The 24,116-nt window shown below is 47.7% G+C and overlaps 1 protein-coding gene across 12 annotated transcripts in view; it reads left to right on the plus strand.

Moving 5' to 3' along the window:
* The window catches only part of UBAP2L (ubiquitin associated protein 2 like), a 1,950,223-nt gene that overhangs the window by 157,526 nt on the left and 1,768,581 nt on the right, over positions 1–24,116 (plus strand). For all 12 annotated transcript variants that reach the window (XR_011304365.1, XR_011304368.1, XM_069651771.1 and 9 more), the window contains exon 3: positions 4,476–4,553. Coding sequence is in view for 10 of the 12 variants with exons in the window: in XM_069651771.1 (XP_069507872.1) it covers positions 4,476–4,553 (78 nt within the window). In the remaining 2 variants the exon portion in view is untranslated. The remainder of the gene's footprint in view (positions 1–4,475; positions 4,554–24,116) is intronic.

A 24,116-nucleotide genomic window follows, 5' to 3' on the forward strand; every position in this document is an offset into this window, starting at 1 on the left:
TAGTTCCCTTGGTTCTTGCTCGGGTCTGGCTCCCTGTGTAGCAGGCTGCTTGCAGGGTGAGGGCCCATTGAGTCTCATGTACTTCCTTCCTGTTTGCCCTCTCCTTCTCCTTTGCACGCTTGGGGCAGGTCTTGACCCCTCCCTGCCTGTTGATGGGCCCCATGTGCTTCTCTGTTCAGCTTCTAGGTCTGCAGTAAGATGGCACAGGGCCTGTTAAGCTTCCTCTATAGAGGTTAGGTGGTATTCTACCCTCTCCACTACAAAAGCGCTTCATATTTTTAAGGGCACTTCAGAGTAAGTCTCCTATTTTAAAATTCCTCAAATAGTGTAACGTTTACCCTCCTACTACATTCCAAGTCCCACTCTGGGATCTCAAATTGGTTTTTAACTCTTTGATGGGCGCTTCTAATTGAGCCTTTACATTCTTGCCCATTAAGACTTCTTACTTTGAAAACTGTATTCTTGGTGGGCGTTGCATCAGCCCGAAGGGTGAGTGAGCTACAGGCTTTATCCTGCCTCCTCATACAGTTTTTCACAAAGACAGAGTGGTACTAAAGGTGAAGCCTACCTTTCTCCCCAAGGTCGTTTCTGAGTTTCACATTAATAGGAAAATAACATTACCTTCTTTTTATCCTCCACCTCATGCAGGGAAAGAGGAGGAGCGACTTCAGATTCGACCCTAGACATGCACTGAGCTTCTCAAATTCTAGATTGGCTAAACTGCGGAAGGATGATCAGTTATTCGTGGGGTATACATGCCACAAATTGGGTCTAGCCATTGTTGGGGAGAATTCTCATAAATGTGCTAATTCCCTTCTCCTTAGAGACCCCAAGTAACTTTGCTGGATTTTGAGGACTTGATTTTTTTTTTACCTGGAAAGAGTGTGAGCCTTTTTTCTCACTCATGTATTTTGATGTTTTACATTTGTGTTCTTTGACTTTGGAGTTTTAAGAACTCCACAGGCATCTTTTCATGTGTTACACAGCACCCTCAGTGCAGTGACACAGAGATGTCTCTTTAGACTTCCCAAAGGTTTAAATGGCTTCTCTGGGATAAACTACTGTTTCCCAGAGAATGTAAAGTGAAATTGACTTTACTAGTCTTTCCAATCTTTCCAGATTCTTAGACCCAGCACACACCATCTTACAATGGAGTGCTGGAGGGGTTACATAGTATCCACTGTGTCTAAAATACTCTTGTAGCAGTCAAATGCTATCCTCTCCTATTGAAAAGGCCGGTGGCAGTGGTTTTACAACAAACTACCATGATTTTTCCTGACCGCGAACACTGGTAGCTAAAAATCACAGGAGCCATGTTTTTCAAGATGGCGCCTTCAGCCCCCTTTGTTTAAGCGGGTCCTGGTCTTCTTTTTTTCGCTGCTTCTTTTTGGAAAGGTCCTTCTAGTGTTTGTCTCTGCGCACCAAACCAGGTTTGATCCCTTTGTTTGTGTGCCTTTCGGCGGGCATTAGGAGTGAAGATCGCCTCTGGTGTCCTGAGTGTCTGGGGTGGGCAGGAAGGGAGGGAGGTGCCCAAAACTCCGTGCTTAGTCTCCTAGGAGACCCAAATGCGCTCTGGCGTGATTGGCTGGCTGACTGCTCGCCAAGGACAGCCACCCTGCTGGGTGAGTGACAGCTAGGCTGGAATGAATGGGAGAAAACTGTTTAAAAGGCAAGTCTCTAGGACTGGAAAGCAGAGTCGACCACTGGAACAAAAGAACCGAAGACTAGCTGGAAGAGGACGGCTACTGCAACTCCTGGACCATTGGTTTGCCCGGTGAACCCCTGCTGCAGGTCCGAATTGGCAAACTCCATTCAAAAGAGAAGCTCCTTAAAGGGGGGCTTCTTCCTTTGAGTTGGTGGGACTAATCAACTCATAAAACACCTGGATACCATTCTCAAAGCTGGTTAGGATTAACCAGGGAGAGGGACAAAAGCTTGTGTTCTTGAATCTACAGCTATTGGAACTGAAGTGACTCCATTTTGTTTGCTTTCTTCGATCCCGTGCAGTGCAGGAGTCACCCAACGTCCTCCCTCTTGTCCCCACGACTGAGGCTCAGGAACAGTGAGATCTGCAGGACCTGCCAGGAACCACGACTTCAGCAGCATTTGATTCTTCATACAAAAGGTACTGTGCAAACCCGATTGAGAGAACACCACTCTCACAGTGAACGTTTGTGAAACTTTCCCACCTTACAGGCCTAATCGGCTTGTGACCCATCGTATGATCCTTTTTCGCCTAAACTACTTCTAAGAACTTTTGCAAAGACTTTACCGTTTGATACCAGAACTGCACTTTCCTATCCAGAACACTAGCCCATTGACTTTGGCTTGGCCTATTGACTTGAATTGAACTTTATTGGTGAACTTAAACTATTTGCACTGCTTAGAAAGTATGTAATCTATTCTACTTACTTTTGTGGTTTATAGTGATTGTTGAGAAAAAAAGTTTGAAATCACTAAAGCCTCGAAACAAAAGTTTCGAAAACAAAAGCTTTGACCAGCTATATTTAACATGCAAAAGTGCATTTCTATCGAAACCAATCTGTCGTTAATAGATATGGACTGGCTTCAATAGAAATGCACTTTTACATGTTAAAAGTCGCATTTCAATGCTTTTTTGTAACTTTAAAACGTTACATGGAGCTGTCCAGTGCTGAAGTTTCAGCACTGGCCAGCCCCTTGTTACGTTTTAAAGTGATTGTGTATATTGGGGGGGAGGTTTCCCCCCAAACCTCCCTGGCCCCAACCCTAACCCCAACGTAACCCTTAAACTAACCCCAAACCCTAGCCTTAGCCCTAACCCTAATTTAACCCCCCCATGTAACCCTTAAACTAACCCAAGCCCCAACCCTAACCCTGGCCCCAGCCCTGCACTAATACTTAACTTCATTTAGAAACCATATGCAAATTTATTTCGGAAGAATGTCTTTTTGAAAGAATGGCTTTCCGAAAAGATGTATTCTCAGGATTTACATTCGAAACTTTGGGCTTTGAAAAAATGACTGGATACCACTTTGTCCTTTTTGCTCACTACTAAGTAATTGAACTTGCATTTTGCTCCTATTTCAGGGGAGCTAAAACTGCCTCAAAAGCTTAGTTTCGTATTGGAGTGTATTTGTTTATATTAATTTCTCTTCTAGTTAAATGTTTTGTAAATGATTGTGTAATAAATTAATAAGTGTTTTTACCAAGAAACCTTGAGTACAAGTGTTTACTTGAACCACTGTGATTGAAAGTCCTCTGTGTAGCTACTTGTACTGCTCACAATTACTTTTGAGAAGCCTGGCTGCTCAGCTCGCTACCAAAAACTGTGTGGTACAGACTTCTACCAAAGGTTGGTTTGGTTAACACCTGTAGTCCTAATTTTGTGTAGTGGTCCCAGAGGGTACTGCCTGCAATTCTGCCTAACATCCATCACCAAGCAAACTATCTCCAGATGTTTCATTTAACTGTATCAGAATGTTAGACTGGCAGGTAAAGACCCTCCAGAACATCTGCGGGCTCATTCGACCAGGGGTGTTGCAACTTTGTCTGCTTTGCAGTGGGGAGTTCTGGTAAAGGACATATGTGCAGCTGCCATATGGTAGTCTGTGCACCCCTTTACAGTCTAGATTCCCCCACGAGCCACGATTCTGTTTTTTGGAAAGCAGTATTGCATATGTGATTCATGTTTGTTTTTTTACTCCCTCCTCCAAAGTAAACTGCTTTGGGAGTGTGTCAAAGATAAGGAATACATGGGAGGACACAATCCATTAGAAGAACAAGTTACTTACCCACGGTAACGTTCTTTCGACTGGATGTTCCTCCCACATATTCCTTATTGCCCCTCCCAACCTTCCCCGCAGTAAAACTTCTCTTGCGATTGTAGTCTACGTTCTCTCAGGAGGAGTAACTGTTGGACACAAGGCAGTACTCTTGTCGTCAAAACAGAACTGAGGCTAACGGGCGCTGCGTGTGCTTCTTATACTTGTGGTGACGTCTTCGAGACGAAGGACTCTGAGGGACATCGACTCGACCAGGCTTCGACACACAGCGCCCTCTACTGAAAATAAATTTCAGAGGCAGCAGCAAGCTGGATATTGGAAATATCAAAGATAAGGAATACGTGGGAGGAACATCCAGTCGAAAAGTTACCATGGGTAAGTAATTTTTCATCTGTAAATGAATACAACTAAATGTATGATGAAACCCAAACAAGCGCTGCATTTCAGAATAAGATGTAGCATTACTGCATAAAACAGACATCGTGTCACAAATCCAGAATTGAAGTGTTTGCTGGGAGGAGTGGGTAAGCGGAACGGGGGCTGGGTAGGTAATGTTTAGGAATGTGAGGCTTGATGCATATATTGAGATGACGATGGGTTGCCTGATGTGTGAAAATAATGCAAATGCGCTTTTATCCCCAGTCTGGGGTTTTATGAACATGCTGAACACTGACAAATCTCCTCATTTGTGAGTTATTGTTTTTGTTTTAGGCCACTGCAGAACAGATCCGACTTGCACAGATGATTTCTGATCACAATGACACAGACTTTGAAGAAAAAGTGAAGCAAGTGAGTTGATGATGGCTGCTTTGTTTTCGTGTTTCTCCTCCTTTGCATCTGCTGGCTTACATGTTTCCTCTACGTTGGTAAATCAGCATCTCTCCTCAATCTCTTGGCAAATTACTTGCTCCCTAGCCTGAGGCAGAGTAGTATCTAGATCCTACTGTGCTAACCCCTGTATGCCTACACATGGGAATGCGTTCTCACTGTGCTACATTGATGTGGAGGTTTGTATGGGCTAATGGAAGATTCTTTTATTTTTTTACAGCATCATTGGATTTGGCAGACTACAAAACCCTTTTTACATAATTATCTCAGTTTGAGGATTGATTTAACACTGTAGCAGGAGGTGTATTTTCCTGCTTTATTCTTTACTTCTGGTCCCTAGAAGTTGTGTGGTAAACCGAAGTAGCTTTGGAAAAGCCTGCACTGATAGATATGGGTTGGTCATGTGCTTTGCTTTCGTTTAAGGGCTTGTTTGCGCTGCAGGTTGACACGGAGAACAGACCCCAGGCTAACTCTGCATAAATGTGTTCTTGGGAAGACTTGTCTACCCTGACTTCTAGCTGCATTGTTGGATTGTCAGTTTTCATACAGAAGATGGAGGGCTAGTTCTCTGTAAACCTCCACACAGCCTTAGTGCCTCAAATGCAACTGGAAGGCCTGCTATTGTAAAGGACTGTATGGGTAAACATTTTAAATTGTAAGTTAATTGCCAGGCATAAAAATGTACTAATATTCCACATTAGTTCTCGATATGCACACAATTACTTTCTCACAAGGGGTAACTCTCCAGGAGAAAGTAGTATTAGTATTTTTCATCCTTCTGTTAGTGTTCGGGTGGTTTTGTGGACAAGTGCTAGCCCTCGTACCCTTGGGACCTGGGTATTGTGGCAAGCCAGAAGGACTCTGACCAGAGGGCATTTTAAAGAAACTATACTAAGGTGCTCATCAATGAAAATAAAGAACTGGTCCTCTGTCCAAACCTAGCCTCTAAACTGGGCCTACCACTTGGGAAAACATTTTTTTTTAAAACGGGGCAGTGTGCCCTTCCCTCATATTAGTTCATATCGACCTCTCTGGGCTTTCAGGAGTCCCTCCTGGTTCTGGAACAATGAATATCTGTAGAAAACAATTCTCCCTGGTTTAACAGTTCAAGGTTGCCTTAGGTGGGGGAATATTTCTGTGATTCCCCCTCCAACACTTGGGTTGGCTTTCTCACCACTTGGTTCTCATTTTGGGTGCCTTTATGCTACCGTCAAATCTGTTCTTCACTTGTGTTTTTTGTGTCGTTGGGCCCTTCAGTGAGGTAGGTTGACATTTGGACAGAGCCAAGAGAACCAGGAGTATTGGCAACTCCTTTTTCCATTTGCCTCTCTTGGTTTTTGGGAATGTTTGTGAGCAATTTGGCTGATTATATATTTCAGGTTTCTTGTAGTCTCATAATCCTTGTGTTCCTCTGTCTCCAATGCTCACTTTTCGAATGGATTGTGTCCTCCAATTTATTCCTCATCTGATATGTAATGTCCACAGCTGTGCCTCTTTGGAAGTTTTTTTCGGTAGAAAGGCGCCCTGGCGTCAGTACAAGTAGGACGCACAGCACCTGTAGCCTCTGTCGGCGTGCCTTATGTCTTCAACTTTATATTGTACCACTGTCTTCTTCCACCTCGACGACCCTGCGGCCTGGCTTTAAGAAGTGTCAGGACTGCGGGTCCAAGATGTCCATCACGGACCCGCACTGTCTGCTTGTGGTGCCTGGGCGAGGACCACGCCACGGATGACTGCTCTAAGTGCCAGTTGTTGACTGCCAAGGCCTTGCGGGGAGCATAAGGGGAAGTTAAAGGTAGGCCGTGTTTCCAAACCCCGTAAATCCAAATCGGCTGGGAGGTTGACGGACGAGTCGAGGGAGTCTCCTCATTGGAAACTGTCTGGCAGGTCTAGAACCCGGAGTGGTTTACACCACTCGTCCCCTTCATTGAGATGGTCTCTGAAGCGACGTCACGGTTCGCCATCCTCGTCGGATGACGGATACCCCGAAAAGGGTGTCGTGTCCCAGTAAGTACTCTACCGCTGAGGAATAGGAGGCTTTTTCGGGAGCAGATGTTAGATTTTAAGTCTTACGGCATAGCCCCGTCTGTGCCTTAAGTTGAAGCCGGCCGGGGTCGGTCTCTGTCCGATACTCGTATGCCCTCGGGTAAGCAGGACGATAAACATTGGGAACCGTCGATGTCCCATTCGGACAAGGCATCTGGAGATCGCCAGAGACGTTCCAGGTCACGGTCTTCGTCTCCCAGGAAATTGTCGAAGGTGTCGACGTCTTTGTCGCCGTGCCCATTTAAGGAGTCTGTCGGGTCTCTCCCTGGGGTCGGGCCTTTGATATCTCCAGCGCCTTTGCCGATGCAGTTGGAGCCGTCAACGTCTGCTGGGCTGGAGTTGCCGTTGGATGCCCTTGTGGCTCCTGGACCTCCTAGAAAAGCTCTTACTAAACTGTGAAGCCTGTTTCAGATAAGGGATCCACTCCTCTCCTTAGGAAGGAGTTTTTCCAGTCTCTCCTTAACATTTATGAGTGATGATTATTGGGAGAGGTCTGATGGTGACGTGGTGCCTTTTGGTCTGCCTTATGGGACACCTAATATTCCGGAATGTCTCTTTGATGAGGATAGTAGGATTGAGCATTTGCCTCAGTCCTTACATCATGCCAGTGGCCTTGACACCTCCCCTGAGATGGAGTTTGGGGAAACCCGATCCTTGTGAGCATGCAGGATCCTCCTATAGGAGATTGATGTTGAGAGTTGCTGAGTACCTGGGTTGGTCCAGGCCTCGGGTTGAGTCTTAAGGACATCTTGGATCAGAGTCCGTCCACTGACCTGGTGTTGCCATTTCATGTGGCCCTACAGAAAAGGGTGGCTGCTACTCGGACTTCCCCGGAATCTATTCCGGTGGTTAACAAGTCTTTGTCGAAGAAATACCGCCCATCAAGTGGCGACCCCGGCTACCTATCCACCCACCCCATTCCTGAGAGTTTGGTGGTTCAGGCGGCTACGCCCACCTCAAAGCAAGCAGCGTACACCTCATCCCTCCGGACAGGGACAATAAATGTATGGATGGATGGGCGCACAAGGTATTAGCTGCTAGGAGTATGGCCCTGAAATCGGCCAACTCCACCTGTACCTTGGCAAAGTTTTCACACACTCTGTGGAATTGTATTTCATTTGCGGCTGAGCATATCCCAGAAGGGGAAGAAAGGGATGGCTTTCTAGCTATTGTGGAGGATGGCAAGGATGCCATGTGTGAATACCTTCAGTCTGGGTTGGACACTGCGGATTGTGTCGCGCTGTCCATGGCTACGAGCACCGTAATACGCAACCACGCAAATCTGCGCAAGTCCAGTTTTGCACCCAATATGCAGGCCCGTCTTCTCAACATGCCCTTTGATGGGGTCCCATCTTTTTGGCAGCAAGGCTGACGAGAGCCTTAAAGTTGCAGACCTCCAAGGCGGCCGCCAAATCGTTGGGCTTGGCTGTCCGTCAACCTCTGCCTTTTCGTCCTAGGTGACAGCATTGGAGGGGTGGTTCCTTTCTCTATTACTCATTTGGAAAGATGAAGGCGATGCCCAGACAAAGGCACTCATGGTGGACGAAGTAGGGGGTCCCATAACAGACCCCCAGAGTCGAAAGAAAATCCGGCTTCGACTCCGTGCCCAAAACTACCGCTGAAACCAGACTGCCAAGAGACGCAGGACCTCCCCGTTCACATGCCGATAAGCGACTGTCCAGACATGTCAAAATGGAGAGCACCCGACAGTCGACGGACGTGTCGAAATTGTCCCATCTTGTTAAAAGAAACATGTCCCTGAGACACGTTTTAAAGGGGCAGACTTTGAAACACCACACTTCGAAGACCCACAAGTCCTCTAGAGAAAAGGACTGTTAACCAGGGGGAGGGAACAATAACAGAGGCTGAGGCACAAGAGGCAGCCTACACTGGAGCCACATCCCACACCATCTATCCCAAGTTCCTCAGTGGTCTGCTGAAGATATAGACCTGGTCATGAGGCGCATGTCTTTTCTGTCCAACAGCAACCCTCAGGCTCTAGAAAACCTCCAGAACACGCATTGGCTAGTGGGGGCCAACAGTCACAACCCCCCGCAAAGACAGCACGGGCAGACACCCCTCAAGCAGTCACCCCGCTACAGGACCCACACCAGCTTGAACAATATAACCCTAACCAAAGCTTCCAGGAGACTGTAGCATATTCAAATTCAGACAATCAGGGACATAGGGGAGGTGGACCACTATTATGACGAGGAGGACCTTTACGTCATACCGTCGCCATACCATACAGACACGCCAGTGGCAGACTCACCGGTCGATAACCAGATCCAACTCCGAGACATGCTTCTAAAGGCAGCTGAACACTTCCAGATTGAGACACAAGATCAACAAGAAGACAAGATTTTGTCAAACATACTGGGAGCCAAAAGGCAGCAACCACTTTCAAACCCTTGTTACAATCTGTGAAAGGCGAATTTAGCCATCTTTGGTAACACCTAACGTAACGCGGGCAGTGAACCTTTGCATTGAGAGAAATGTCCATCCAGCCCCCTCTAGATAAGGGGGCAGTTAAAACCGGACTCATTAGTAGTTACCACCACCAGGAAAAGAGCGGGAAAACCTCTTGCATCATCAGAGGCACCCCCTGCCCCCGACAAGGAAAGCAAAAAAAGTATATCTTCGGTAGGAAAGTCACCACCTCTGCAGCATATCTGGCGAGGATTGCAAACAATACGACCTTGCTGGCAAGCTACAACTGCCACATATGGGACGAAATAGCCACATTAATGGTTCAGCCCCAGAGCCATTGAAGACCAAACTCTCCCTCGCAGTTTCAGAAGGGAAAGCTGTTTCCAACTTTATTCTAAAAAACGGATACATCTGATGACACAGGGCAAATTATTGCCCAGGGCACTCTTCACAAGCGCCACGCATGGCTGCGCCAGTCGTGCTTTAAGTTTTAGACACAAGCAACTCTTCTAAACACTCTGATCAAGCCTAATTACTATTTGGCATGGCAGTAGAGGATGCACTGAAAAGTGCAAAAGAAGAGTTCGACACTCTAAAGTCGCTGGGCCAGCTCTCCAACAAACCCTAGGGTCAAAGGGGCGGATATCATTTTTGTCGCTTCAGGGGGGACAGCATTCTCACAGGCATCTGGATACAACCAGAGTCCAGGTTCATCCTGGGGTTCTACACAAGGCCAATCCTCAAGGCTTCTAAAGGGGCCACCGAAGATCTCGCAGCAGGGGAAGATCCTCCTTTTCCAGAGGTGAATCCACACCCCAAAGCATTGACCAACAGCTTCAGGTCCCCCTCCCATGTCACTCAAGTAGAGGATGCATAACACACTTAATCCACGCATGGGAGGGAATCACATCAGACAGCGCTTTCTACAGTGGCGGGGAGTTATTTCAAAGAGCCACTGCAAAAATCATCCCCGCGATAAAGAACCACCACAAAGGAGGAACAGCGCATACTACTGGAAGAGGTGGAGACGCTGCTGTTAAAGGACGCCGTCAAAATTGTGTCGGCAAACCAGGTAAAGAATGATATCTATTCAAAGTACTTCCTTGTGCCTAAAAAATCTAACCATGCCCCTTATGTCCACTTACAAAAATTCTGCATGACAACGCTACAGGAAGTAATCCCACTGCTAAAGCAAGGGGACTACATGGCAACCTTTGATATGAAAGATGCCTATTTTCATATTTCAATGTTCCCAGCGCACAGAAAATTCTTGCGTTTCAAGATGGCAAACCAGCACTACCTTTAAGGTGCTACCCTTCGGCATAGCATTTGCTTCAAGGGTGTTCACCAAGGTACTGGCAGTGTTGGCAGCACACCTGAGCAGGGAGGTAATTCCAGTGTACCCCTACCTGGACGACTGGCTGATCACGGGGGAAACGCCCCAAATTTGCAAGCAAAATATACAAAGAACGATCAACCTTTTCCGATTGGGCTTCTCGTTAAACGAAAACAAGGTCAATCCTTGTACCAAACAAGGCCAAACAGTTCTTAGGAGCAGTCATAAAAACAGAGTAAGGGCTAGTCTTTCCATCAAAGGAAAGAACCCAAAACATACTGCTGCAAATGCCTCCGTATCGTGCCGGTTACCGGATAAGCGTACGCAAAGCTATGCGTTTGCTCAGCATGATGGCATCTTGTATTTACCTGGTCCCACATGCACAATTGCCCCTGCGCCCGATGAAGGCGTGGTTGGGGAAACAGTGATCTTAGGCAAGCGGTCAGTGGGACGATCTAGTGGTAGTTTCGCCAAAACACATCACCTTCATCTCTCAACACATGGTCTGTGGACTCAAATCACAGCACAGAATCACATCAACTTGCTGGAATTTCTAGCAGTATTCAAAGCGCTCCAAGCCTTCGAAGCGCACCTGACAAATCAGTCAGTACAAATTCTCAGACAGCACCACTGCAATGTTCTATATCTCCAAGCGGGGTGGGGGGGGGCACACATTCTCCACGTGTCCAGGCTAATACAGTAAATATGGAAATGGACACTCAAACTGGGGTTGTTCCTGACGTCCCATCATGTTCAGAGGAACTCGACACACTAGCGGACTCGCTAAGCAGAGTTCCTCTACCAGACGATCATGAGTGGTGACTAGACAGACATGTCGTAGATCACATTTTCTCACAGTGGGGTTACTCCACGCTAGACTTGTTCGCTACAAGAGAAAACAAGCAATGCCCAGACTTCGCTTCCATGTTTCCCCAACCAGAAAGGGGATCGCCCTATGGATGAGTTGGTCAGGGATTCCCTCCTCCCCCCCACGCCCCCCACTAATTAACAGGGTGGTGAATATGATTCACAAGGAAAAAATTATGCTAATCCTAGTTGCTCCCATGTGGGCAAGACAACCCTGGTATCCACATTTGCGCAAACTAGCGATATCCGATCAAGTCACCGTTCCAGACCCCCTCCCCCCTGCTATGTCAAACTCGCTGCCAGGCTGGGACCTCAATGTAGTACTTGCAAAACTCATGGGTGCCCCATTTGAGCCTATGCAAAAGTCAAGCCTTAAACACCATGTGTATAAAACTGCTTTTTTGGTGGAGATCACTTCCATAATGAGTCGGTGAACTCCAAGATATGTCAGTGCAAGACCCTTTCTTTGTTATCCACAAAGACAAATTGTTTTTAAGAACGCACCCTAGGTGTTCACCCAAGTTCATTTCAAAATTCCACGTAAACCAATCCATCAAGCTACCGGCCTTCTTTCAGAACCCAACAAGCTCAGTTGAGAAGCAACACTAGATGTAAGTAGGGCGGTCCTTTACTATGTAAACAAGACCCGACCGCTCAGAAAAACAGACCAACTGTTTGTCTCCTTAGCACCAGGCAGAGAAGGGGGCTACATTTTCAAAATGCCATCTCCAGATGGATAGTCGTATGCATACAGCTCTGCTACTCTTTATCAAGCAAAACACTGCTTTTCACACCAAGAGCTCACTCCACAAGAGGTATATTTTTATTTTTTTATTTATAGTGTGCAAAACCCTGATGTATCTAGGTGCTTAAACTTAGGAGGTTAGTTTCAGTGCTTCGGGGTACAGAAAAGGAAGCATAAGGGGCGAATTACAACAATGATACGTGCAAGGTAATACATCTTATGCAAAGTGCGGTACATGGTGATCACATCCGTTGAGCCTGACCCCAAGTTGCAGGGCGGCAGCAGCACACAGATGTAAAGTCAAATCAGTAGGTAAATACATGGTGCCTACCTCATGTTACAGGGTGGCGGCAGCAGCATGCAAATGCAAGAATTAGTTAGGAGGCACTATTACTCATGGAAGAGTGGGATGACGGCGAGGAAGGTGGACAGCAAGGGCACGAGGGGCGGTGGGGGGCACACAGCATCACAGGCAACCGCAGTGGGGGATGAGGGAGGGTGGGTGGTACAGGAGGGGTACAGGAGCTACTCTGGCTTTTATCGCAAACTTCCCGCTGGGCACCATTTGCAAAGCAGCTACATGGAGCTCAGTGCACACTTTCACGCAGCACTACTGCATTGACACACTCTAAAGCAGATGCTCAGGAGGGACAAGTGGTTCTGAAACATCTATTTCCCGCTAGACTGTCTCACAAACCACTACCTTTTCCTAACACTGCTCGCTAATCTATGCATAGCATGTGATCTAAGCAAATTCCACAAGCCTCAGACGGGATACATTACTCACCTAATCGTAATTCTGATGCTTGTAATTACTTACCGTAAAAGCATTTCTGATGGTTGTATCTGCTTAAATTCACATGCTATGCATAGGCTGACATTTAGTGGAAGCTGTAGAGTATTAGTTTTCAAAGCTCAAAGGGACGTCGACAGGGAGTGCCAGTAAAACTATCCCTAGTGTGAAGTCCACTGTACCCATGATCCCTTGTGCGTCGGTCCCTCAGTTTTATTTCCGCCCTTCTAGACGGATGTGTATAGCGGAGTTCCTCTTTCGGCTTATAGCCATTTACTAATTTTGAATTACCGATAGTTTATGCTTTCTATCACCAACTATTGAAACATTATGCCGGTGAAGACAAGAAAAACGACAGTCGGAAGACTACCGTTTCAGATCCGTTTTGGCCTTGGAAGGCCGCCACAGGCTTCAGCCCTCACAGTATGGATAGAGGGGGGATTCTGCCCTAAATAAAAAAGGAAATTTCCCTGGGTCGATAAACAACTAGTCTGTAACTTGTCTCCTGAGAGACCACGTCAAGGACTCTTGTCGCGCGTGCAGGCTCTTCAAGCCCAAGACTTGGAAGAGACGAACTACCAAACGCTGGGCCCAATACGCCAGGCAGCTCGTGGCCATGGAAGTAGAAGGTGCTTTCAGTGACTGCAGCAACTACGCAGTTTCTGAAGGCAAAGGCGACTGGGTAGCTTCGGCTAGCCCCCAACCCGGAAGACTGGCCGTGGCCTTGTTATGGGGACAACACCCGGCGGCAGAAGCGCTATCACTTCATCCACCACTAAGCACACAACCCAAGGCCAAGTCTCGACACGTGTCGAGCGGACAGCAACGCACAGCGTCCAGGGAAAGGATCCACAGAAACTGTCCCCTAGGCACTCTCATTCTAGATCGCTGCATGACTGATCCGAACCATCGAAGGATGGTACAGACGTTGCGCAAAATACTCCCACCGAGGGCCGATTTGTTTGTGGACGAGGCTCCGGTTTAGCCCACTCCCGAAAATCTATGTTCTGCGTCAAGTCAGGACGTAGGCCCCAAGCAGTCTAACAAACACGCTTTAGAGGGCCAAAATAGGGAGAAAGAGTCCAAGAAAACGTCCTCAAAGACCCCTCATAGAGAGAAGTGCCCTCATAAGGATAAACCCCTCATAGGGAGAAATCTCAAGAGACTAGGGCTACCCCTCATAGAGAAAAAAATCTCAAGAGGCTAGGCCTAAAGAACTGGCATTACTTACTCCGACAAATAAAGATTTGGGGCTCTCTTCCCAACCATTGGTCATCCCTAGTTTGGCACAATGGTCGGCTGAGGATATAGACTGGGTCATGAGCAGGATGTCCTTCATGGCCAACTTCTAGAAAATGACCCTGCCCATTTCCAAAGTTTCCGCTCCACTCCCCCCACTACAGCACCCTCTGGGTCACAAGTCCCTGCTCAACCCCCTGCTAAGAGGGGTTGCCCCGAGATTCCAGTGCAAGGCAGTCATTGATCTCTGACCCGTACTCAGACCATGAAGACCTAGACCTCTCTATTCACGAGGTAGCAGACCCTTATTACGGGGATGATGCAGCAGACCCTTATTACGGGGATGAAGACTTTGAGGTTGACCCTGAGGCAAATATGTATCCCATAGACTCACCTGTTGATCAGGACCCCCCCTGGTCATGGACTCACTAATTGACAACCAATCCTTTCTAAATGAAGTGCTAGTCAAAGCGGCAGAGCATTTTCAGATAGAGACTCGGGAGGTACAACAAGATAAGGATTTTAAAGCAGAAATCCTTGGGGATAAGAAGGCTGTTACGCAGTTTATCCCACTCCTCAAGACCATTCAGCGAAAAATAGCCATCGCTGGATACCCCTAATATTACGCGGCCAATGAATCTCTGCATAGAGAAACTGTTTAGACCTACCGTTTCTGACCCGCTGTATATCAGAGGGCAACTGCAGCCAGATTCATTAGTTGCAACTACAACAAGGAAAAGGGCTGGTACCCCCTAGCTTCCTCGGTGGCCCCGCCTGACAAGGAAAGCAAGAGACTTTACACGATTGTCAGAAATGTCGCCTCCTCTGTGGCATTCCAGACTAGGATTGCTAACAATTCTACCCTGTCGGCCAGTTACAACGTCCACGAATGGGATGAGGTCTTGGCCTTACTATCATTGGCCCAGGAACTAATTGAATTGGCCAGAGGGGAAACTCGTCACTCACGTGGCCAAAATTCACAAAGGGGTTCTACTTATAGCCAAAGCCTGGGGAATCAATCGGGGTCAGTCCTCCCAGAATTACCCAAGAGGAGCGCGCAGATCGCACGGACGTGGTAGAGACAACTCCACCCGAGGTGGCACTCCACCTCAGAAGCGAAGTCTATACGCTCCAGGTGCCCTCCCAGGCCTCTCCAGTAGGAGGGCGCTTATCCACCTTCACCCACGTATGGGAGGCAATCACCACAGACAGAGATGGGTGCTGTCCACTGTAACAGGCGGATATTGTATAGAGCTACTCAAACAAACCCTCGACCACCCCCGCGACAAAATACCCATTCCAAGGAACATCCGCGTATCCTCCTCAAGGAAGTCGCCACACTTCTATTGAAGGACGCCATCGAAGTCGTCCCGACCAACCAGGGTATTTATTCAACTAACTTCCTTGTGCCAAAGAAAGATCTAATAATGCGCCCAGTATTATATTTGCACCCTGCAAACAAATAAGTCAAGCCACAAAAGTTCTGCATGACTACACTACAAGAGGTAATCCCTCTACTAAGAAAGGGGATTACATGGCAGCACTGGATATAAAAGATGCCCATTTTCATATTTCAATGTTCCCAGTACACAGACGATTCTTGCGTTTCAAGATGGTGAACCAGTGCTACCAATTCAAAGTGCCTTCCCTTCGGAATATCATCTGCTCCAAGGGTATTCACAGAGGTACTGGCGGTGGTGGCAGCACACCTGCGCAAGGAGGCAATCCCAGTGTACCCTTACCTGGATGACTTGCTGATTACAAGCGAGTCTCCCCTGATTTGCAGGCAAAACATTCAGAGAACTATCGACCTACTCTTCCAATCAGGCTTTTCCATCAACGAGAAAAAGTCAAGGCAAGTGTCAAGCACAATGAAACAGTTCCTAGGAGCTGTCATGAACACACAAGAGGGGTTGGTCTTTCCATCAGAGGAAAGTCCAAAACATGTTTCTGCAAATACCACATTATCAGGCTGGCCGCAGATGAGGGTGTGCAAAGCGATGCGTTTGCTAGGCATGATGGCATCTAGCGTTTGCCTGGTTCCTCATGCGAGACTGCGCATGCTACCCATGCAGGAGTAGTTGCTGAAGTGGTCTCAGGCAAGTGGTCAGTGGGACGATCTAGTGGTCGTTGCGCCAACCCTAGTACAAAATCTTCGCTGGTGGACAAGAGAAAATTTGTTGGAGGGGAAACCCTTCTACGGTCCGGAAGTACAAGCCATTGTCACGACACATCGGATTACGATACAGGTCACCCGTGGATGCAGAAGATTACAGCGGCCTGACGCCCTGCAGACTTAGGTTCGACCTCGAGCATCGAGGAGGGGGTTCGGTTCCAGCTCTGTTTTCGCACGTAGTAAAGCCCGGCAACAGAGATCCAGCTCCAATGCTTTAAGGACTTGCATCCTTCGCATCCAGATGGTTAAGACGTACTCTGCTACGTGACACACAGGTCCACCAATCCATATGGTGACCCACTTTTCATTTTGCTCCAGACCTCTTAGCTTCTGAAGCAACACCACCCAAACAGTAGTATTTACTCTGTAAGTGTATTACTTGACAATACAGGACACCGCCCCTTTGCAGCGTTGCTGAGCAGTCCATCCCCACAGAGATTCCCAATCCGGAAACCCAGACGAAGGCGTTCTAACAACTAGCCGAAACGCCACAGGACTAAGCACCTACTGTGCCCTATTGCCCTTTCCAACCAGATAGGGGCCCCTCCCCTTGGCGTTGACCGATGGTTTTGGTCCTCTGTTCATAGAAGTTAATAGATACCCTGGTTTGATTTTCATGGTCCACAGAGCACTGCTAGGCAGAGTGTGCCTCGCTGTACACCAGGCTTCTCTTGCACACCCTACATATTTGGGTAAAATGGGTTACGAAACAACCTTTGTTATAATTAAATGACCCAACATTTGGTCATTGTCTCTAACTGTGCTGTGCATATGTTGAACAGTTCTTGGGTATATAGTGCTAATTTTTTGCTACTGTTTTTTCTCTTCACTTCTACCTTAATGTTGTGTAATGGAATTCACATCACCTCAATGATACTAACACACTAAATTTGACTTTTGGACAAAAAACATATTTTGCTTTATTTATACATTTTTTCTGTCCTTTATGTTATGATGTCCTTTTACAAAAAATAGTACAATATTGTTTGATTTCTAAACAAGAAAAATACATATGATTAATAAATTGAATTGCTTAATTACTTTTCTACAAATAAGGGATTTGTGCCTTATTTTTCCAAACAATGTGACAGTGTACTTATTAAGATACTAGGCTTACTATTTGAAGCCAGAACCTGCAAATTATTCAAATTAAACTTATTATACACCCCAATTCAAGGGAAGTGTCAGCAAATATACCTGTGGTTGGAACACCCCTCTTTGGTTCTCTATTGTCACGAGGGACGCCTCACTTGTTGCGTGGGGGGCTAATTACCTTCAGGGACTGTGGTCTCATGCAACAACACAAATTACATCAATCTGCTAGAATTACTGGCAGTATTCAAATCCCTTCAGGCGTTCGAATCTCGCCTAGCCAACCAATATGTGCAAATCCTGATAGCGCTACAGCGATGTTTTTTCTGATGTTTGTTAATCTGCTTAGAATCGCATGCTGTGCATAGTCCGACATCCAGTGGTCACTGCGGAGTATTGCATTTTGTTTTCCGTAGTCGAAAAGGGGACGTCGACAAGGCGTGTCTGTAACACTATCCCTATAGTGACATGCGGTGTACCCCACAATCCCTTGCGCGTCGAGGTCCCTCAGATTGTTTTTTTCCACCCAGATACTGGTTGCCTTTACGCGGAGCTCCTCGAGAGAAATTGCAAAATCATTTACTCGACCCTTTGGTCGTTATTTAAGATTATACAATACATTAGATCCCTCCTTAGACGACGTAGCTGCGAAGCTGTTTCACCGCCGAATAAGAACTTTGACGGCGGTGACTTAGACTGAGGAGATCCTTCGGCGCTGCCGAACACGTGGCCTGGCCTCACTGGCCTAAGACAGTAGGGAGAGTTGGGTCGTGGGACATTTCTTGTTGTTTCTGAGTATGCCTTTCTCTTTCCCCCTCACTTTCCTTCGGGGTCATTATCACGTTTAACTGTTTCCTCAGCTATGGCGAGGACTCCCTTTTAGATTTTGCCCGCGCTGCAAGGGCAAATTCACTTGGAAAGACCAGCACAAACGGTGTAACCGTTGCTTACCCCTCGACCACAAAGAGGACGGCTGTGCGGCCTGTAAGCTTTTTAAGCCAAAGACTTTAAAGGACCACAGGGTCAAGAGGTGGGCAGCCTACGCCATGTCTAGGTCTGATTCCTCACCTGCCGCCGCCAAGTGTGACGAGGATAGTGATAACCCGACCTCCGCTTCGGAGGTTGTAGACCTCTCTAGGGAGCGTTCCCGCTCCTCGTCTGTCCCCGGCCCCGACAAGCTCGGCTCATGCCCTGCTTATGGGGATGAACACCCTGGCGACACTGACGAACACAGAAAACACAAGCACCCACACCACGGCACGTCTTCGTCAAAGACGAAGACAGCCCTAGCGCCAACAGATGCCAGGCCTACCGGCGACCGCCACCGACCGTAAGGGTTGCAAGCCTTCCCCGCCACCGCAGCCGCGACTAGCGACTGGGCTACCTGCAGACAAGGGCGCTACCGCCATAACATCGGGCGACGCACCTTGTAAGAGTGCCATCATCGCTGAAAAAGACTCGCCACCGCCCAGCACGATGCCAGACGAACCCTCGACAGAGAAACTAATCGCCGAGAGCTTGGCGCATATAGTTTCCAAGGACGGCCAGAAACGGACGGCGAGTGACACGCTGAAAACCGCTCACAAGGCCAGGGAAGCGCCGAGGATGCCGGAAGGAAGGCAGGGACCCCTCTCGCCGTCGAAAGAAGGCCCTAGCCTGCGAGGTTTCTCAGAAGGCGAAGAGACCTTATCCTCGACGTTATGGGACAGACCTAAACGGCTACAGGCAGAGGAACCTCCTTTTTTGCCTCCAGATCGTTCTTGTTTACCAAACTGGACTGTTGAGAGATTCCAGTCATGTATGGACAAGATGGACAGATTCATGTCCACTCCTGAAAATAAAACACCCAAGAGACCAAGGGAGGCACTTCAGGACCACCGCAGGACTAAATACCCTAGATTATTTAACCCCCTTCAAGAGGACATGAATACTTATGACCTCACTGAAGAAGACTCACTTCTAGGAAGATGAGTTCTTAAATAGTGAAGACCCACTAGACCTCGGAATAGAAGGTTTTCATGAAAACACTGACGTGGGGTGGGGGGGGGGTAACCAAGGGAAGACCCAGATGAAGGTGGCTCACAGCCCTGGCAGTCACCAACAGAGTCTACCGACCCTGGCATCATAAACCTTCCCTCTCCTCAGACCACACCGGTCAGGAATCCATCACCAATAGATGATCAACCCACCTTCAACGCGCTACTTCGGAAGGCAGCAGCGCATTTTGAAATTGAAACTGGTGAAATTACCCCATATACTGATTTTGAAGAATCATTAAAGAAAAACCTCCCACTAGTCAAACCATTCCCCTCCTCGCCTCATTTAAGAGACAAATTACTCCATCGCTGTCCACACCTGCACTGGTAAGGGGGGGGTCAATACCAGAATTGAAAAATTGTTAACTCCCTCTCATTCAGACCCATTATACATTAGGGGTCACTCAATTCCAGACTCCTTGGTGGTAACTACCACAAGGAAAAGAGCAGGGGTTCCGCTGTCAACCAGCGAAGCACCCCCAGACGAAGGAAAGAAGCTCTCTGCCCTGGGTAAAAGAATTACAGCCTCGGCAGCTTTTTCAACCAGAATTGCCAATAATAATACATACTGGCAAGTTATGCTGATGCAAAATGGGGAAAATTACGGCAAGACCTCGAGGTCCCTGAGCCCTTAAGAACTCGCTTATTGGCCACAGTAACAGAAGGAACTCTGGTTAACCAGAGCATCATTAAAAGCATCATTAAAAGCACTCTTGATGCTGCAGAAACGGCTGGCCGTTCTTTAGTGCAGGGAGTTCTTCTGAAGCGTCATGTCTGGCTCCGCAATTCTGGTTTCAAGCCAGAAACCCAGGCGTCACTCATTAATAAACCAATAGAGGAGCCTAACCTCTTTGGGAAGGCAGTGGACGACGCACTGGAAGGAGTTAGACACCCTCAAGACCTTAGACAAAAGCTCAAGGCCTCCCAATAAGCGGGGATTCGGCAACAAACGCTTTTTTCGAGGCCAACAACAGCAGCAACAGCAATACACTGCAGGCAACTGGTCCTCTACTCAGGGAACCAGTGGCCAGTACACGCAAAGAGGACAGCGCCGTGGCAAGGGCAGAGGTTGGGCCCCACTCCCAGAGGTTCCCCGGCTAACACCAAATGACCTAAAGATTCGGGTCCCCTCCCATGCATCACCGGTCGGGGGCCGGTTAACATCTTTCCTCCAGCATGGGAGGGAATAACATCAGAACGATGGGTATTGTCAACTATAGCCCACGGGTACTGAATAGAATTCAGTCGGTCCCCCACGTACAGACCCCCAAGGGGACGCCTGTCACCGGAACACCTCGCTATTCTTCAAGAAGTGGAACTACTGCTACTAAAAGGAGCAATAGAGGTTGTGCCTCTATCACAGGTAATGGAAGGTATTTAATTCAGTGTACTTCCTTGTACCCAAAAAGGACTTAACCATGCGCCCTGCGAACAAATTTGTCAAACCTCAATTTCGCATGGTGACCATACAGGAAGTAATCCCCCCCCCCCCTACTTTTGCGGGGAGATTGCATGACAACACTGGACATGAAAGATGCATACTTTCATATTTTGATGTTGCCAGTGCACAGAAAATACCTCCGGTTCAAAATAGAGGGCAAACACTACCAGTTCAGAGTGCTACCCTTTGGCATAGCGTCAGCGCCAAGGGTATTCACGAAAGCAGTGGCAGCGACCCACCTGCGTAGGTTGTCCATCCCAGTATACCCTTACCTCGACTATTGGCTCATAATGGGGGCATTCTTACAAAACCTGCTTCTCAAATACCCAAAAGACTGTAGACCTTTTGTTCCAACTGGGCTTCTCCATCAACAAGAAGTTCAGCTTAGACCCCAGCCAGATCAAACAATTCCTAGGGGCTCTAATTCTAACAAGGGACGGCCTCGTCTTCCCCTCCAACGAGAGGGTCCAAAATATGCTGTTTCAGATCCCTCAATATGTGGCCGGTCGAGAGGTGACGGTGCGCAAAGCAATGCCTTTGCTAGGAATGATGGCGTCATGTATATATTTGGTGCCTCACGCGTGACTGCGCATGTGCCCAATGCAAGTGTGGGTCAACAGCCAGTGGTGTCAGGCCAGCAGACAATGGGACGATCTAGTGGTGGTCTCGCAGGCCTTGGTTCTCTCGCTACGGTGGTGGTCGAAGGAAAACCTTGTAATAGGGAAACCAATCGCCACCCCCGCAGTGGAGCCCACTCTAACCACAGACACATCCCTCACAGGATGGGGGGCTCACCTATCCCATCAGACTGCACACAGAGTTTGGACTCGGAGTGTAGTGTCCAAACACATTGCTTGAACTGCTAGCGGTTTTCAAAGCACTGAAGGCTTTCCAGGCACACCTGCAAGGGAAGACAGTGATGGTCCTCACAGACAGCACCACAGCCATGTACTATCTGAACAAGCAAGGGGGCACTCGCTCTCCAGGACTGTCCAAGCTGTCCCAGAACATCTGGAAGTGGGCTCTCAAACACATGTTCCTGTTGTCACAACATGTACCAGGGGAACTCAATCTGCTGGCAGTCTAACTCAGCATAGACTTCCCTCTGCCCACAGAGTACGAATGGCGGTTACAAGAAGACAGTCTTCAACGTTTTCACACAATGGGGATTCCCAGAAATAGATTTGCTCGCAACTCTGGAGAACTCCAATGCCAAGATTACGCTTCCAGGTACCCCCAGAACCAATCCAAGGGGAACGGTCTATCGATACCATGGTCAGGGAAATTTGTTTATGCTCTCCCCCCACCCCCCCCCCCCACAACATGCTGTCACAGGACAAGGGCAGGCAGAACACTACACCCATGCCCACAGACCCTGAACTTAGCAGCCTGACTCCTGAGGTCATAGAATTTTAACCTTTACAACTCGCTCAAAGATGCATAGACATTCTAAGGGAGGCTAGAAAACCTAACACTTGTTACTGTTATTCCAGCAAATGGAAAAGATTTGTCATCTGGTGTAGAGATGAGGGCATCAACCCAGTTGACTGCTCTCACACAGATTGTTCTTTACCTGACTCACTTATTAGACTCCGGTTTGGTCTTTAATTCCATTAAAGTTCATCTAGCTGCACTTTCCGCATACACCATTTCTCAAGTGTCATGGTGGAATGTCCCAATTATTAAGGCCTTCATGGAGGGAGTAAAGAGAATACACCCTCCTATAGCTAACCCAGCTCCCGGATGGGACCTAAATGTGGTACTTACCAGGCTTATGGGCTCACCCTTTGAATCCATGCACAAAGCATCCCTTAAGAACCACTCTCTTAAATTTGTTTTCTTAATAGCTATCCCCTCCATTAGGAGAGTGAGTGAACTACAAGCCCTCGCTATACTAGACCCCTTTGTAGCAGTTCACAAGGATAAGGTGGTTCTACGCACACATCCTAGGTTTGCACCAAAATTAATTTCTAAATTCCATGTCATCCAATCAATAGAACTACCAACGTTCTTTCAGAACCTTTCAAATTTGGGAGAAAAGAGCCTGCATACACTAGATGTGCGCAGGGCTCTCGTGTTTTATATGGAAAGAACTAGACCTCAGAGACAGACTATTCAGTTCTTCATCTTGGTGGCAGCAGGAAGAGATGCAGTTTCAAAATCCACTATATCTAGATGGATTGTCCAATGCATCACTCTGTCTCTCTTGCTAAGAGAGAACTAACCTTCAAGCCAAGAGCACGTTATACTCGAGGCACTGGGGCTTCCATAGCATTCATTGCAAATGTCCCTCTGGAGTCCATTTGCAAAGCGGCAACCTGGAGTTCTGTACACACCTTTACGAAACACTACTGTCTAGATGCCCACTCTAGATCTTTTTCCCAGGTGGGGCAAGCAGTGTTAAGACATCTTTTTTCTACTGTTCCTTCTCACAACCCACCTCCAGCTCCGGGTACTGCTCGCTAGTAAATGCACAGCATGTGATTCTAAGCAGATTAACAAACATCAGAAGACAATGCATTACTTACCGTAAAAGCATTTCTGATGGTTGTATCTGCTTAGATTCACATGCGCCCACCCTTCCTCCCTGCTCCGATGGAAGGAACATAGACATACTTATCTTTCTCTCTTTTCTGTACTCACTCACGTCTAAAAGGCTCCCTCGGCAGTAAAAATACAGAGGGACCTCGACGCGTGAGGGTTTGTGGGTACACTGCACGTCAATATAGGGGATAGTGTTACAGACATGCCTTGTCGACGTCCCCTTTTCGACTACGAAAAACAAAATGCAATACTCCGCAGTGACCACTGGATGTCGGACTATGCCCAGCATGTGAATCTAAGCAGATACAACCATCAAATGCTTTTACGGTAAGTAATCTCAACAAACTGGGGGGCACACGTTCTCCATATCGGTCCAGGCTTGCAGAATAAATTTGGAAATGGGCACTCAAACTGAAAATATTCCTACTGTCACAGCGCGTTCCAGACGGAACTAAACTCTCTCCGATTCAATTCAGCAGAGATCCCCCTACCAGAAGAACACTAGTGGCAACTACATGTAGGGGTCGTAGAACACCTCTTCTCTCAATGGGGTTTCCCCACAATAGACTTGTTTGCTACATGCAAACGGGCAATGGCCAGACTTTACGTCCAGGTTCCCCCAGCCAGGTTCCTGGGGAGGGGGGGGGGGTCCTATGGATGAATTGGTATGGGAAATTTGCTTATGCAGAAACCCCCCCCCCCCCCCAACACCCCAAACCCACCAACACCTCTAATGAGGAAGGTGGTGAACAAGATCCACAAGCTATGGGTGACGCTCA

This window comes from Ambystoma mexicanum, chromosome 1p (genome assembly GCF_040938575.1).
Source record: "Ambystoma mexicanum isolate Mex_15411 chromosome 1p, UKY_AmexF1_1, whole genome shotgun sequence".
NCBI classification, from domain to species: domain Eukaryota; kingdom Metazoa; phylum Chordata; class Amphibia; order Caudata; family Ambystomatidae; genus Ambystoma; species Ambystoma mexicanum.